This window comes from Odontesthes bonariensis, chromosome 14 (genome assembly GCF_027942865.1).
Source record: "Odontesthes bonariensis isolate fOdoBon6 chromosome 14, fOdoBon6.hap1, whole genome shotgun sequence".
NCBI classification, from domain to species: domain Eukaryota; kingdom Metazoa; phylum Chordata; class Actinopteri; order Atheriniformes; family Atherinopsidae; genus Odontesthes; species Odontesthes bonariensis.
The window spans coordinates 10,668,996-10,685,872 of NC_134519.1; the positions used below are offsets into that span (position 1 = coordinate 10,668,996).

Sequence of the window (16,877 nt, forward strand, 5' to 3'; positions counted from 1 at the left end):
CTCCATGCATGTTGACACATGTGAACAAACCTTCATTTGTGTTACCTTTTAAAGCAACTGTGTATGTCATCGTATCTTTGGTCATTTTAATTATTCTAGTTCATTTAAAAGCAGAAAAAAGATGTTGGTTCATCATGCTGGTAATGTTTTAGCTCATAGCTTTGATTGGTTTCATTACACTAAAAAGCAAAAATATTTAATGACAGTGAATGATACACATCAATAAAACTGCATCAGTCCAGCGTGTCTACGTCTCTGCCATCAATCAACTTGTTTGCAGAAACTGCAAAAGTGGCAGGAAAAACTGTCTGTGAAGAAATTTGATTTTAAAAACAATCACAAGTAAAAATGTTTTTTAAAGAACTGAAAAATCACAAAATAGAGGAAGAATTGAAAAATACTTTATTCATCCCACAGTGGATGAAATGACCCTGAGACGCAAACAAAATGATAGTTCAGAGAAATGTAACTTCATGCCAGTACAGGTGTTCAAACTGTTGCCATGAGCATGTTCATGTAAAACAGGCAGGATGGACATCGACTGATCAGTCACAACCATGAATCTTAGGTTTCACATTTCTCACAAGAAGTAACTAAAACTCTAAACAAAAAAAAAAAATACATTTACGATAAATACAAAAGAAGTTAATAATGCAATAATTGCAAAACATTTACAGCAGTCAAACTAAGCTGGCAATGAATTCTTTAAAAAGATCATATATTTCAGATCAATTTATATTTTGTTCAAAAATGTTGCTGTTGTTGTATTCAGCAAATACTCCAACTGTGGTGAAGTCAATCTTGGGTAAAAGCAAAACTTTAAAAATGTCAAAAGTAATCACAATGCAACCTAAAAAGAAAGAAGTTGTTCCTCTTTTAACTGTGTGTACAAACTGTCCTCCAGTACCTTTTTCCCAAAATTACATTTTTGCAACCACGAAAAATTCGACATGACTTCCATCCATGCAAACCAAACAGCATCAACCGTCATAACTGTGCGGAGGGTGAACTGGAAGTGATGAAGGACCAGCCTGTGGAGTTCAGCTCCTCCAGATGACAGTTTTTCAGGTCAGAATGGGCTTTTGTACCTGTGCATACACACTCTCTGCAGTCTGAGTGTGACGCCCTATCATGCTGTAGGTGGTGGTTGTAGTATTATCTGCTGAATTCTCACCCTGATCTGGGACAGGTTTGATCTGCTGAACAGATTAAAGACAAGATTTCTGCTTCAATGTCAGTTGCAAACACACTGTTTTCACAAATGAGCAGCATATGATCTCTATCATTTAAACAATTACACTGTCTGCATCCCAGACTGCAAAAGTGAAAATGCAATTTCAAAGTGTGAAGTAGGATCCTGTAGCCCATTTACTGCACTATATGAAATATGCAACCTGGAGCACAGGTTGGTTGTTGTGTGAGCTCCTCTTAACACATATCTTCTAATGAGGGATTCAAATAATTAAGAATAAATAGTTTAAAACACAAACACACTGCAGTTATTTGCAGACATAAGCAGGATGTCACCATTTCTGTCAACAGGTCACAAGCACAGAAAAAGATTTATGACTGTCTAGTATTAGCAGAAATGGCAACAGTTCAGAAATGATGTTTTAAAAAGACTGACACTTACCTGAGGAACAGAGTACACTGTGTTTTCAACATCCTGTCTGTCATCTGCAGGAGACATATAGAGTCACACTTGGTGAGGCTTAAATTCACCATGTCTTGCACTTTACTGCATTTTTGCATCTTTAGATTACTTATGTTTTGCTTAAGTTGCAGACAGTACTGTACAAAAGTGTTGAGCCACCCTTCATTTCTTTATATCCAGCTTCCAAGCAGCCAGACTCTCTTATAGTCACTTAAAGTGGACTTCAACAACAGTTCTTAAAGCTTTCTGAGGATTTTTTTTCTCAATGTTTCTCTTTGGACTTTAGCTGCTTTTTTGACTCATTTTAGTCCAGTCTGTTCAGCTGACATGTCAGAGGAATGTGTTCTGGTTTGTTAGGCCACTTAAGACTGACTGTGTGTAATTCAAGCATTTAAAAGGAACCTCAACAAGACAAGAAGAACAAAGAAGTATCTGGCCTAAAAACTATGGACCGTAGACGAACAGTATCTGAAAGTGATGTCCTTTAGAAAAAGGATGAAAAGTCCAGCACCTGACACCTGACACAGGAGCTGAGAGATGCATCTGGACCTTCAGCTGATCCATCTGCTGTTGGCCCAAGCCTCATCAGAAATGGGCTCCATGGAAGGGTGGCTGTCAAGAAGCCGTTCTTAAGGAAGGGAAACAGGGAGAAAAGGCTGAGCTGTGCCACTGAAAACTATTCCTGAAGACTCCTTAAAGAAATGACAGAAAGCTTCTCAGAGGGTTCAGGCTGTGTTGGAGAATAAAGGAGCTCAGACCAAATACTGACTTTCAAGCTCATGAGAATTATACAAAGTCAGTTTTTGCCTTGTTTACTGTGTTTACATTTATATTTTCCATCTTTCATTTAATGCTGCATTTACATCCCTTTTCCCTAAATGAGGGGTGGCTCACAGTGCACAGTATCTCCAAAAATGTTGTGTCAAAATTCTTCTTACAGAAGCCACCATGATATCTATAATTAGATGTTTTTTTTTGCCAACATGTAGCAGAGGCATCTGAAAAAGTGGCAAAAAGCAAACAGATCCTCCTTATCCCTATGTGCAGCAAACAATAGCATTTACAGACTGTTGGACTTACATTTTCCTTTCCTTTGCTTATAACATACTCCTCCTACTACAAGTCCTCCAAAAATTACAACAACTATGGGAACAACAATGATGAGATGGTTACGGTCTCCTGGTGAGGCTGTAAAAAAAAAGAAAGAAGAAAAAAACAGATTAGAAAATGATGTTAGGTTTTCAGCTATGTAACATCATTTTTACTCCATCTTGGAGTCCAACTGCCTTTCAGACATTTAGTTCACATCATCACATTGTGGTGATGAATGTAAATACTAACTGTATACATTTACAGAATGTAACACTTTAGAGTCACCTGGAGATGCTCAGGGTGACTGGTAGTTGTACAAAATGAAGGACACCAGAGACGGTTCATTTTCTGTCTGGTCTGTTATTGAATTTATGAAAATAAAACACTGGTGAACATGTGAGAAGGTTAATAGTTTTGTTGTATCTCAGGTCCTGCAGACTGTGTTTAACAAAGACAATCAAATGTTCTAACTCCCTGAGAATGATTGTATAAAGACTTAATAAGACTATAGTGCTACAAGTTAACATTGTAATACAAGAGAAAGAAAGACAAAACAAAAACAAACAAATCATCACTGACAGACCTGCAGGGAAGGAAGGAATCAACACAGTTCTGATGGGTGGATGCAGATAATTGCCTTTTATAGCTGCAAATCTTCCCAAAGTTATCGAATGTGCAACAATATATTTATCTTTTTCTATTTGTTATACAATCAAACTGTCCAAAACTTGTCATTTGGTCTGACCAACTTTTTGGGGGCGGAGAAAGGGAATCCTTGACATGGTTGCTGTCACTTTTCCAGGCCATCCGAGTGCAGAGATGCATCGAAAAAAGTCAAATGAATAATCTTTGTTTTATGTATTTCATTTTGATCATTCTGTTCTAATCTAAATAAAATAAGTGTCTTTGAGCACTTCCCTGTTGTTGCTGATCACTGAAAGGGAAGTTACAGAATAGTTTTTCATCTGGTCTAAAACCAAACTGTCCATAGCTTTTCATTCAGTCTTACCATCATGTCGGGGGCAGTGATCCTGAATCTTTATCATGTTTTTGGTCCTGCTGACCTGGTTGCTATGGCTACACATGATGGATTCATTTGACAGGTATAAATGGAGAGAAGCACCAGATTTAGTGATCTCTGATTTCTCTCCTCCCTCCTGGTTGCAGGTTTGATTGAAACATCTAAATATTCTGCTGATCTGAGAGTGTTCCTCTGTGCTGCAGGTCACTGTGAGGTTACAGGAGTCTGAGCTGATGGACACAGAGTTCACTGTCAGCTGAACTGCAGAGACTGGATCTGAGGGAAGAGGTGGGAAGTTTTAGACACCTGTAAGCAAAGTTGGGTTTTCTGGCACAATTTTACCAACTTCCAAGGTGCACAGAAAAAAGGGATTAAGCTGACAGAAGTAAAAAGTCCAGTAACGTGTATCATACAGAGCAGCTTTAATGTGTGAACAACTCATTTTGGCTTGTGGCCTTCAGAAATGTGGATTACCCTGATAGAGGATACAAGATTAAACAGCTTGGTCTGATAAAGTTGTTCTTTATGTTACAAGTTTTCATTCTTTAAAGTTTTAGAAACATGACAGAAGTTAATCTGAATCAATGTCTGAACAGTTAAGACACCCACCTTGTACTGTGACGTTGTATTCAGCAAGTGTTTTTTCCTCAGTTCCAATCACTCGTGCAGTATAAACTCCACTGTCTGCCTTTTGTAGATTCTTCACTTTCACAGAGTAATTATTCTTAACAAACTCAATTCTTCCAGAGTAATTAGGATAGACTTTAGGTTTTCGACCAGTTGAAAATGATACTAAGACATCTTTTTCACCGAATTTCCATAATAATAATTCAGAATCTTCAGGAACATCAGTTTCTGAGACCTCCAGAGTTAAGTCACCTCCCTTCTGCACAAACACAGGAGTCACAGAGCTGAACACTGTGGAACAAACAAACATAATGTATATTAAGCATAACATCTGACACCTCTGACATTATGGATAATACAGCTAATTATGATTGATAAAGTTGTAGAGTTCCACTTTTCAGCACATCTGTCTAAGATTCAGGAGTTCCACAGGTGAAACTGAGCCAAATGAAAGGGAGGTTATCAGTCTTTTTTTCTCTGTATATTCTGTCTCTTCTGTAATACAGGCGACTTTTCTTCATCCCTCCTGCTTTATTTACTCTGGTAGCTTTGACCTTTTGCTCAGCCTGCATGTCGTTATCATCATGGGCAAAAATTCTAGTCAACGCCTTTCAGTTTAATGATGAGACAATAAAAGATAACCATTACTACTTTTTAATATCTCTTACTTTGGAACTGCCGTCACAATTTCCCTAAAAAACTGTCCAAAGTTTTTAATATCATGTATTATGACAGGTGCTGTCAGTCACACATAACTTGTTTTTATTTAGCTTTTTAACTGGTCAGTGAAAATCTCTTCAAGAAACTGAAACCCAACTTTTATTTGTGTCACAATCAAGAAGAAGAAACACAAACACAAGACACATCTCAGAGTTAGTAACTGAGCACAGACTCATCCATATCACAACCAAGAGGGTTCCAGGTTCAATTCCCGGCTGGGGCCTTTCTGTGTGGAGTTTCTATGTTCTCTCCGGGTATTCTAGCTTCCTCCCACCGTCCAAAAACATGCATGTTAGGTTGACTGGTGACTCTAAATTATCCCTAGGAGTGAGTGTGAGCGTGCATGGTTGTGTGTCTCCTTTGTCTCTGTGTGGCCCTGTGATGGTGACCTGTCCAGGGAGTACTCTGCCTCTCACCCAATGACAGCTGAGAGAGGCTCCAGCCTCCCTGTGATCCTAAATTGGATGAAGCAGGTATAGAAAATGGATGGATGGTTAAACTCCTCTAAAATTGGTTCAGCTTCACTATTTTATTATGTAATTTGACTACTAAGAGTATAATTCATCTCCCACTTCAGCCTACAAACCACTTCCTGTTGCATTTCACTGCAGCTATGAGAACTAAAATAGAAAACAAAATCATCTAAACCGTTAGTGAACCGTTACATTGTCTGCGTGACCAACCTCCCAGAGTGTTGGTTTTGTTGAGGATTTTTTTTTTGTGCCAATTTTAAAAGTCTATCTGTACACTGATCCCAAGTCCTGATCATATATATAAAGCTATTAGTGTGCAACATGCAACACCAAGGAACAAATTAAGGTTGTAACACCTGAGTTCAGGATAGAAGTTAGAGCGAGCAGTAGTGTACTTGCACGTGGTTTTCTGTTGCAGTGAATTTGATGCTATAAAGATTATTTCTAAACACTTCTTCAGTGTTTGAGCCACCTTTTGAACTCGATTATACAACCATCAACATTTTTCAGATGAATAACTTCATATTTGATGGTCATCACAGTTCGCTCATCAAGTTTGGAGACATATATGTGATGCTTGCAGACAACACAACTCACTGCCACTTTTTTCACTGCCCGCGCAACGAGCCCTGAAGCTTCCAGGTCCCGTTGATTCTAATAATGTTAGCAACATAATGTATGAATAATTTCCATCTGATATTAAAATTTAGTTGACGAGGACTTCAAAAGTGAGGCCGGATCCTCTCCAGCAGACTGGCCTTAGTACGCACAACAGAACTGCATATTGTTAAGTTTTACTTGTACCAGAATGTTCTATTCATGTAGACAATATATGATGCATAGTTTTTACATGTAATTAAAAAAAATTATGAAATTCCCCAGACTGCTCGTGTTACTGTAATGCCAGAGATGTGGGTTTTTTTCTTTTCCTCTTGTCCTGTCCAGCATTATGGCAGCAGAATTGTAATCTGAATACAGTTTATGTCAAACACATTGGCCCTCATTTATCAAGCCGTCGTAGAAAGCATCGTATATATGATCGGAGAACTCGTCGTACGCAGAGGTTCAAGTGAGATTTACAGAACATGCGTACCACACCAATCAATAAGACCGAGCGGCTGTTGATAAATCCGGCGGCTGAAATCCATCGTAATGATCCTAACCACGCCTTCTACAAAAGGGGGTTGAGAGGCCGCACCTCTAGAATTTGCGACATGGATAGACGCTGTTGACAGCTGGGACGGCTGTCAACAGCGTTGGCGATGTAAATCGCAGACCGGACGAGTCATGTATTTTCCCCTACTGTGATGGTCAATAAAATGAAGTGGTCCGATATAAAATTTGCCACCAAAGAAGGTCGCAGAGCTCTCCGACGCAGCATGTCACAAACAGGGGGGGGGTGGCTGGCCTGATCGGAGCTACGTCTTTTTTCCTTGAATAACAGAATGCTTACCAAAAGTCAGAATCGCTGAATAAGTTCCTCTCTCCTCCTGAGCGCTCTTGGCTGTGCAGGCTGGTGGGGGTCCTCTGGATGTACATCTGGAAATGGCACTCCGCATGCAATAATAATATTGCATACCTTTTCGGGCGTATATAGAAGGGTTCCCCCCGAGAGACAGATCCACCTGCCCTTTAGGAGCCCTGTACACCTCTCCACAGTGGCAAGCGTACTATGCGCAGTGTTAAAGTGCCTCTCCTGTACGGCTCATAAGCCACTCATCATTTTCCCGAAAGAAATCCTGCCGGTCCCGGAACACACTCTCGCGCCTGATGCGCGCGTTCAGGTCCTCTAACAAAGCCAGATCTTCCATCGTTTCGCCATTACCGCGCCGCTAGAATCCCCTCTTAAATAGGCGGTTGGATAATGAGCCATCACTCTTCCAATTACGGAGTTGTACTTGTTTAATTTTTTTATTTATTTAATTTGCGTTTATGTTTATATTTATGTTGAAGTCAAATAAAACATGGGCCTTCTTTGAAGTGATAAGTCTGTAATTTTAACCTAGGGATTTGTTGCGACTCCTGATGCACGCACTAGTGACACTGCTGTTTATGTATGCTATTGCAGTCACCGCAAGTCAAAATGGAAAAGTGCGTACACGGCCTCAGACCTGTCGTGGCGATTTCATCTTTCCTGCGCTCACGATGGATTTGATAAATGCCAACCTTTGCGCAGAAAAGAACGTACACACGACCTACGCATGTTTTTCGTCTTACGCAAGTTTGATAAATGAGGGCCATTATCTTTGCCAAGGGAAGCTTTATGAATGTAAAGCTCCCTCGATCCCCAAGAACGGCTAATTTGATTATTCTTATTACAATACTTAACATCTAGGGGACAGGGAAAGAGGAAGAGCAAAGAAAAAGAAACGGAACAGAAATAAGAAGAAACAATCAGAGAAAACAATGAAAAACCAGACAACCAGCTGCTACAGCTGTAAAAACAAAACAGAAGACAATCCACTGCCTCTGTGGGGAATCCAGCCTTAGAGCCACCAGGAGCACCTGTAAGCAGACAGGCGGAGAAAAAACACACAAACAAACAAAAAAAGGCCCAAGTAGCAGCAATCACATACAACACAACTGTGGATACAGATGATCTGAAACCACAGGACAACACATCAACTGCGTAGCGAGCATGCTACTGGGCTAATGAATGTGTGTGTGTGCATGAACATGCTATACACGTGGCACAGGTCCCACATGATAACCGTGCTCAGTTATCAGTGTATAAGTGTATAAGTCCACGGTTCACAGCCACCTCCAGCAGTCAGAAGCAGGCAGAGAGGGCCCCAAGACCCAGGCCACCAGCAGCCCCCACAGAGCACAGAACCCGGGAAGCCCACCGCAGGGACAACCACACATCCACCCAGAAGACTGCAGAGGAAGCCCCCAGACAGAGCCCCCACAACCGTAGGGCAGAGGCCCCGCCAGGCCCCCACCCATCGGCGTCGCGAGACCCTTTTCACGGGGGCACGTGCCCCCCTGTAGATCTGAGGTGCCCCGGTATCAGTGACGTGCACAGGAGAAAAAAATAATATAGGCAAATATGATTTCATATTTCAACATGATTTTCTGTATAATTCGTCATTTTGATTGAAGTTTTCAAAAATAAAGTCTTCAGAGTCAATCATTCAGATTCACCAGACACCTGGAGATTTAAGGCTGATTCATACTCGGCGCAAACGCGCAACTGTTCTGGCTCCAGAACCATTAAGGCTGATTCATACTCGGCGCGACCTCGCTCATACTAGCTGGTCGCAAATGGCGCAAACGGTCACGTGTCCCAAAATTCCGCCACGCCCCCCGTCGCAAGCTAAAAAATCCTCGCGCGGCGCAAGGGCGCGCACACAACTTTTTTTCTGACTTCACGCGCGCTCAACTGGAAACAGCTGACCAAGAAAATGAAAAAATGAACACTGCAGAGACCGCGGTGACTGAGAGGATGCGCCTCTACAAACATCTGTACGACACGTCTATGAAGTTACACTGGGACAACGTTTGACAAAGTTCGTCTTGTTGCAAAGGACGAACATTCCACCTTCTCTTCTGTTTTTGCCGCAGCCGCTTAGCTCTGAGATACATATACAGTTCTACACCCAGAGTAAATTCATTCCGCATCAGATGTGCCAGCCTCTGCTGACGTGACACCACAGGTGGCATCAGGGGCGGATTGGCCGTCTGGACTTCTGGGACTTATCCCGCCGGGCCGGCCGGCCTAAACATAATGTCAACGGCCCTTGTAAGCCGACTGGCAGTACGTGGCTGGCAGCAGCAGCATTCACTTCTTCTTCTCCTCCCAGGTTCCCGTACCGCCCATATGCCCCCAGTATGCCAACTAGTGGCAATGCACAGAATACAACAAAAGGCTTTTATACGCTTTTAAATCTGCACTAGCATTAGGAGGTGGGTTTCACTTGACGCCACTTCCGTATTTTTCTAAGCGCTTGAACCCAGGTGGTGGGCAACCTGAGCTGGAGCCCATTGAAAACACTGTGTTTTGTCTGCCGCTTTTTGCCCAAAATGCCTCAGTTTTGTGCCGTTTTTGGATGTAGCAATTGGTCTAACCGAGAGAAGGGAAAGGGTTACTATTGGGTACCGAAGGTAATCGCCCATAGAGGTGAGAAATGGAAAAAAAACTCACAGAACAACGCCGCAAAAAGTGGATAGTTAACCTACGTTTACAGACTGGAGGAGCTGAATCTGCAAATGCTCGTGTCTGCGGTGACCACTTCGTCAAAGGTATGCGCAAAATCTAACTGTTTAGTAGTAGTGCAGTAAAGTATTATGTTGTTAAATGCCAATCAACAGTAATGTAATACGGGCTACGTTTGGGCTTTGTTTTGAAGGCTGCCCCAGCGCGTTGTTAGCTACTGAGTCAGTGGACTGGGCTCCGACGGTCAAGCTGGGTTACCAAAACACAGAGCTAAGTCACCTTCATCGGTGTTTCATGCGATCTCTGAGAGTGGTTGATCTAAACAAAACAAATTTGTCAGAATCTTCACGTTTCAGTAGTATCCACGAAGTGCTTAAGTGCTAACAGCGCACATTAGCTCCCAAGTTCTTGACAACAGAATCGCTCGCTTTCTCTCTCTCTTGTGCATTAGGCTAACAAAGACACAATAGCCCCTTTCACACTGCCGAATAACACGCGTTTAATTCGCGAATTTAGCGTGTCCGCTGTTGTGTTCACACTGCCGACCCGGGCTGCCGCGTCAACTCGACTCGCCTTTCGACCCGCGTCGGACCCTAGTCTTTTTGCCGAGCCGAGTTTGATGTGAACACAATCGACGCGGGTCGGACGTGGGCGTGACGTGAGGAGTTTAAAAGACAGAATGGACAACTGATTCAGAACAACAGCGACAGATGAGGACAAGTTTTACTCTGTTTTAGCCTACATCAAGTTGGAGACATTTTTTAATATGGCCAACTGGTGAGACAAGGAGGTCCGTGAGCTCCTCAGCCCCCGAGCAGAGGACGTTATTTTCCGCCACATTTCGGGGACAGTGAAGGATGGACCTCTGCTGGAAGGGCTGGCGAGAAAGATGGGAGAGCGCGGTTTCCCACGCAGCAACACGCACCGTAAAGTAACATCTCCATGAACTGCATTGCAAAAACGAGTTCTCAAGGTGTCCCGCCATCGTTTGTTTGAAAAATTTGATGCAGACAGGTGTATTTCACCCTACCTCCGACGCATGGGTTGTGCCTACGTAATTGTACACGCCCAGCATTTTATGTGTTTCATGTGACGCTCTGCCACTAGGCAACGCCCCCTGAACTCGGCTTCAGGCGACACGGGTCACCCTGACACGCCAAGCGTTCACATTGCTCGACGCGGGTAGAAGGTGCAATTTGGACCCGCTAAGGTAGCGACTCGCAGTGTGAAAGGGGCTATTGTCAGCATTTGGATATTTGGATCTCGGCATTTTATCAAAACATGAATGCCAACATTCACAGCTTGGCATTCAACATGTTGAGTTCTGCTTTACTGCCCAGCCCTGCACTACACACTGCATTTTCCATTGGGATAATGCACCATAAACAAACAAAACAAACTTACCCTGGCGAACACCAAAACACAATCATTCTGTAGACGTTTTACTCCGAGTTTACTGATCCATCCGCTGTGGTAATAGTTGTATGCTTCCAAACTTTTGTGGGCCTTCATCTGTTGCTTGGTGTAGTAAGACGTCTGGAGAACCAGGTAGCTCGTCATGTCCACAGCCTCTATTTTCGGCAAATTGTTCCGGTTTTGCGAAAATTCGGACATTTTCATTAAGTATGTGTCACGCCCAATGTATTTCTCAACTAACGCCAAACACCTTTCCCTATGTGCCGGCTCCAAACCACTACAATATTCACTCATCTCCATATTCTCCATGTTGTTGCTATGCTGTAGTCCAGCTTCCTGCCCACCAGCTGAAATTCGTGCGCTCCCGTGATGACGTAACTGAAACCCCCTGTTACAATAGATTTTTTTTTGGTATGAGGCCGGCAAGGGAAAAATTGTCCCGGTGGAAAAATACTTCCCAATCCGCCCCTGGGTGGCATTGTGTATGCTTTCTTCGTATGCTTTTCAGCTTGTTTCCTCAACAGTGACGCTCGCTGGTCTGGAGAGAACTGCAAATGTGACGCATTCTCGGCGCAAACTGCGCTTATGAGCTGAAGGAACTGTGAAGGGGCTGGCACTTTCGATGACGTCATTTAAGGCTGATTCATACTCGGCGCAAACGCGCAACTGTTCTGGCTCCAGAACCATTAATGACGTCATCGAAAGTGCCAGCCCCTTCACAGTTCCTTCAGCTCATAAGCGCAGTTTGCGCCGAGAATGCGTCACATTTGCAGTTCTCTCCAGACCAGCGAGCGTCACTGTTGAGGAAACAAGCTGAAAAGCATACGAAGAAAGCATACACAATGCCACCTGTGGTGTCACGTCAGCAGAGGCTGGCACATCTGATGCGGAATGAATTTACTCTGGGTGTAGAACTGTATATGTATCTCAGAGCTAAGCGGCTGCGGCAAAAACAGAAGAGAAGGTGGAATGTTCATCCTTTGCAACAAGACGAACTTTGTCAAACGTTGTCCCAGTGTAACTTCATAGACGTGTCGTACAGATGTTTGTAGAGGCGCATCCTCTCAGTCACCGCGGTCTCTGCAGTGTTCATTTTTTCTTTTTCTTGGTCAGCTGTTTCCAGTTGAGCGCGCGTGAAGTCAGAAAAAAAGTTGTGTGCGCGCCCTTGCGCTGCGTGAGGATTTTCTAGCTTGCGACGGGGGGCGTGGCGGAATTTTGGGACACGTGACCGTTTGCGCCATTTGCGACCAGCTAGTTACCGCAAGCCAAAGCCTATCGCAAGCCAAAGCTGCCATATCCACACGTCGAGAGCACGCGCTATATATCTTAACGATCGCGTTCTGTTTTCTTATATCACGCGTGGTATAAGGACACCCGTAAAAAGCGCCCCTTTTCTTCCTTACGGGACGCGCTGTATAATGCTTAAGCACGCGTGCCGAAATACACCACGCGTCCTCTAGATGCTGACCTCGTGACTGTAGGGTGTTTTTCTTCCCCAAGTTTTTAGCTTCTTGTCTTAAGCCACTGCTTTTAACATCTTGGTGTGCCTAAATTGCCTTGTATGTGTCTTATTATTTTATGCTACATCATTTTAACATGTGTTGGACATTGCTGTCAGTGTTGCAACTGCACACTGCGCCTATGTCTTTGTATATTATATATAATAAAACATAACAAGAACTGCAAGCAGTGATAACGGCCCTCGCAGCCAAGCGCAGCTCCGGCCATGCGACCGCCTGACCTCCGGCACCGCCGCCCCGACGTGGTCACCGACGCCGTCACGCATCTCCCGCGCCTGTCCACCGGGCTGAGCGTGCGACGAATCTCCCAAATCGTTTTCAGTCCACCTCAGTACGACACCAGTGGCACGTGTTCAAAGTTGGAGCGATATCTCACCTTCCAGACAGGAGTTACCGTCACTTCCTGTTTTTTGGGGGCGGGGTTTAGCGACGTCACAAATGTACCACGCCAACGTGTGAAGCACTCCTCTGTAATGATGCACAAAAAACACGGTGCAGATCGGATGATGTCTCAAGGAGATATAGCTGTTTAAATGATATAGGGGGCGCACTGGAGTCACACTCCAATATAATCCTATTGGGCTCTTTAGAGGTTAACAAAGGTCATTCATATCTAGTTTGGTGCAAATCGGATGATGCGTGTGAGATTTAGAGCCGAACGTATGCAAACGGCGAGGGATTCGAATGTGCCATTCTCGCCACGCCCACACTATTTTGTAGGTCCTGACAAGACGCACAGGTGTGCTGAGTTTCATGATTGTCGGTGAAAGCATGGCTTGGGGCTGATGTTTTTAGTTGTTCTAGGGGGCGCTGTGGAGGCTATAGGCCACGCCCATCAAATATTTGACTGCACACCTGTTGGGGGGCGGATTAGGATCGATCCCAGTGAGTTTGGTGCATCTCGGCTAAAAACTGTAGAATTTAGAGCCAAACGTATGGTAACGGCGTGATGTCTGACTTCACCAAGCAGCCATAGCCACGCCTTCAACTGAAAACTGTTGGTGCTTTAAAGCAAGTGAGACCAACTTGTTATCTGTATTCTGACACAAGATGATGTTGATTAGGTGAAGGGGGCCAGAGATGGAGCTTTCCAAGTAAAAAAAGTGACTTCCTGTTCTGAGGGGGCGGGGCTTAGATGACGTCAGCATATGACCACATAGGATTGTCATGCATCCAACATGGATGACTCATACCAAGTTTGGTGCAGATTTAACTCTTTACGTGAAAGTTATAGCGTTTCGTTTACACTGGCGAGTACGCAAAGTTCGCCGCTTGGCCAAGCCCCCTAAACATGCTCAAAAACTCAAGTCTTCTGATAACTTTTGTTCCCCCATCCCTTAACTGCATACTGACCAAAAATGAAGTCTGTAGCTCAAAATCCCTGGGGCGTGAAAATTTTCCTGCGAGGTGTGTAAATATGAAAAATGGCCAAAATTTGCCCTTTGACCCAAGATGGCCGCCTCCTTGTACGTTTTAGAGCATACCTCCAAGAGACTTTTGTTCTTGATTTGAGAAGATCTACGTACATACCGAGTTTCAGATCTCTACGACGTACGGTTCGGTCTATCTCACGTTAGGTGGCGCTATAGAGCAGTTTGGCGACGCCCACTTTCGAGTACATTAAAAACATGTGATTTCACGCGGGGGACAATTTTGGGCAAAGTTTCAGGAGTTTTCGAATACGTTCAGGCCTCCCAATTCGCGATTCCGCGTGGAGAAGAAAAAGAATCATAAGAAGAAGAAAAATAATAGTGAAATCCTACAGATACAATAGGCCTTCGCAGCGCTTAGCTGCTCGGGCCTAATAATCAAGGTGGAACATCCCCTGTGTAAAGGTAAGTTCAGTGTGGCACTGGCCATCTAGAGGACGCGTGGTGTCTTTCGGCACGCATGCTTAAGCATTATACAGCGCGTCCCGTAAGGAAGAAAAGGGGCGCTTTTTACGGGTGTCCTTATACCACGCGTGATATAAGAAAACAGAACGCGATCGTTAAGATATATAGCGCGTGCTCTCGACGTGTGGATATGGCAGCTTTGGCTTGCGATAGCTTTGGCTTGCGATACCAGAGACACTGTGGGAGTAGAGCGACTGCCCTGACTGCCTGGAAAGGTGAGCTTGAAATGTGTACACAGTGCCTAGGCTACAAGACATGATCACAATCAACTTCTCTCGAATCCAATGTCGAGTTTAGGACGTTTAGTTACCATAAATAATCTGACAGCCAGCTACTGTTTAGGTAGCAAAAAAAACACCGACAGCCAGCTGCAGTCAACGATTTACATGGCTCAGGTTGTTTTAAGTGGTAGGCTACCAAACTAAGTTACAGGCAGCTGATGACATTTCGTTTTATCAAGCAAGATGAATGATGGAAATAAAGCACAATTCGAATTATTCACCTGCATGTTGTGTTAAAATGCAGACAATTCGAAATGCCCACGGAAAAGAGGGAGAGACAACTTAAGGAGGCAGCTAATTTAGCTGCCTCCTTAAATTGTAGTCCACTGTTGCTCCACAGCAACAGTGGAGAGGTCCTTCTCAAAGCTCAAGATTGTGAAAACCAGGCTTAGAAACCAGTGTGGGCAAGAACGGCTGTCCGACCTCCTCCAAAGAAATAACTGCAAAAAAATTTTTGCTCGCGCGCTGTTGTGCCCCTGTATAGTATTGGGTCAGCTGACGCCCCTGCCCCCACCGTGCTGACAGAGCTCTGACTCTGACAGCAGACTGACTTTTCTCTCCAAAAACTCTGCAGATAATCAGCACTTTTATTTGCTCTTAGAGTACATGTGTTGTTTCTCCTCTTTACCTTAAGTGCCGAGTATTTTTTAGGTAATTTAAGTGTGATTTGTTTGCCCTTCTCAAATTTCCTAAATGTACCCACGTTCTACGATACTTTTATTTAACTTAAAGCTATGGTAGGTAATCCTAGAGAGCTAGCAAGAGAGCTAGCAAGATTTGAAAGTGTCCCCTCCTCTAAGCTCCACCCCCCCCTCCCCATTCCGTCAGTGCGTCATCCAAAGCCGGTAGAACCGCATGCGCACACGGAGCAGGGAGCCGGCAGAGGGGGGCGTAGGCAGAAAGCAGAGGCATCTGATTGGTTTTTTGTAGGCGACCAATCCGAGATCAGCGGGACGCTGATCTCGGATTGGTCAGCTTTTTCTCAGTCCTGCAGCTGCCACAGAGGTCTGATTATTTTCGTCCCTTTTTCTAAATACATCTTGTATAGATTTCTCTCAGGACAGACGGACCATTTCACCCAGTATTACAAAATGTGTTTCTGAACAGGATTACCAACCATGCCTTTAAGGTAGGAACCGTTAATTATATTATATGTGCCGAGTTTTACAGGAAATTACACTCCAAGTTTCAAAGAGTTACTTTGTCATTTTCAGAAAATAATGCTGTATGTTTCCGGCTGTATCATGAAACATTACAGAAGAAGTAGCTACGTTACATTATATATAATAAACTTATTGCTTCCCAGTAATTATGATAAATTATATTCTTTGAGGAGTCACTTTACGTAAATGAAAATCTGATTTACCATGAAGAGAAGAGTTTTCATAAATTAGACAAAGCAAATGAGGAAAAACGACACTAAAAATATTCTACAGCTATTGTTAAATAAGACTTCAGAAAAAGTATCTGATCAAAATATTAGATAAATATACGTTTTTACCTTGTTTTTCACATGAACAGAAGAGAAAGAGAGTCCACAAAAATGCGTTGTGTTCCATTCTTACAGCAGGAAGTCTTTGAGTCAGACTGAGGAAATGCTCAACAGACGTAGACTTTTGAAACCTTTTCTGTAGACAACTGTATCACCTGTTTCACTGACCAATCCGGGCTATACCATGTCTCCCCAGACCCCCTGCGACTGTGAATTGGATTAAGCGGGTATAGAAAATGGATGGATGGATGAACATCTGTTTATGTAATGTCTGGAGAACTCACAGGGATACAGAGCTGTGTGTTCTGTTTCCTGTTCCCCCTTCTCTGTCTCAGTCAGATTTCTGCCTAATTAATTCACTTATCTCACCTCTGTCTTGTTGTCTCTGTGCCTAATATATATATTCTCCCGGTTTTCATCCAGGTTTCATCATAACCAAATTCTGACCATATCATTCTTCACACTTCAAATAGAAAAAAACAGACTAATCAGACAAAAAGACTCCACACATGACTTTCTAAGAAACATCA

The 16,877-nt window shown here is 43.4% G+C and overlaps 1 protein-coding gene across 1 annotated transcript; it reads right to left on the reverse strand.

The window, feature by feature from the left end:
• Nucleotides 1–331: 331 nt before the first annotated feature.
• LOC142398236 (SLAM family member 5-like) lies at nt 332–16,479 on the reverse strand. Its single transcript, XM_075482195.1, has 6 exons — nt 16,357–16,479; nt 4,377–4,685; nt 3,756–4,043; nt 2,735–2,842; nt 1,634–1,677; nt 332–1,196 (listed from the first exon to the last, which is right to left on the reverse strand). Exons 1-6 carry the CDS (start codon nt 16,412–16,414, stop codon nt 1,065–1,067), a joined length of 939 nt encoding a protein of 312 aa, XP_075338310.1. The 5' UTR covers nt 16,415–16,479; the 3' UTR covers nt 332–1,064.
• Nucleotides 16,480–16,877: the final 398 nt, after the last annotated feature.

What these genes read in the sequence shown, in the direction of transcription:
- LOC142398236 (XM_075482195.1), bottom strand. Translation starts at nt 16,414, where the DNA reads ATGGAACACAACGCATTTTTGTGGACTCTCTTTCTCTTCTGTTCATGT. An exon ending in TAAGCAAAGGAAAGGAAAAT is followed by an intron (nt 1,678 to 2,734) that starts GTAAGTCCAACA and finishes TGTCTCCTGCAG; the next exon opens with ATGACAGACAGGATGTTGAA. An exon ending in CAGTGTACTCTGTTCCTCAG is followed by an intron (nt 1,197 to 1,633) that starts GTAAGTGTCAGT and finishes TCTGTTCAGCAG; the next exon opens with ATCAAACCTGTCCCAGATCA.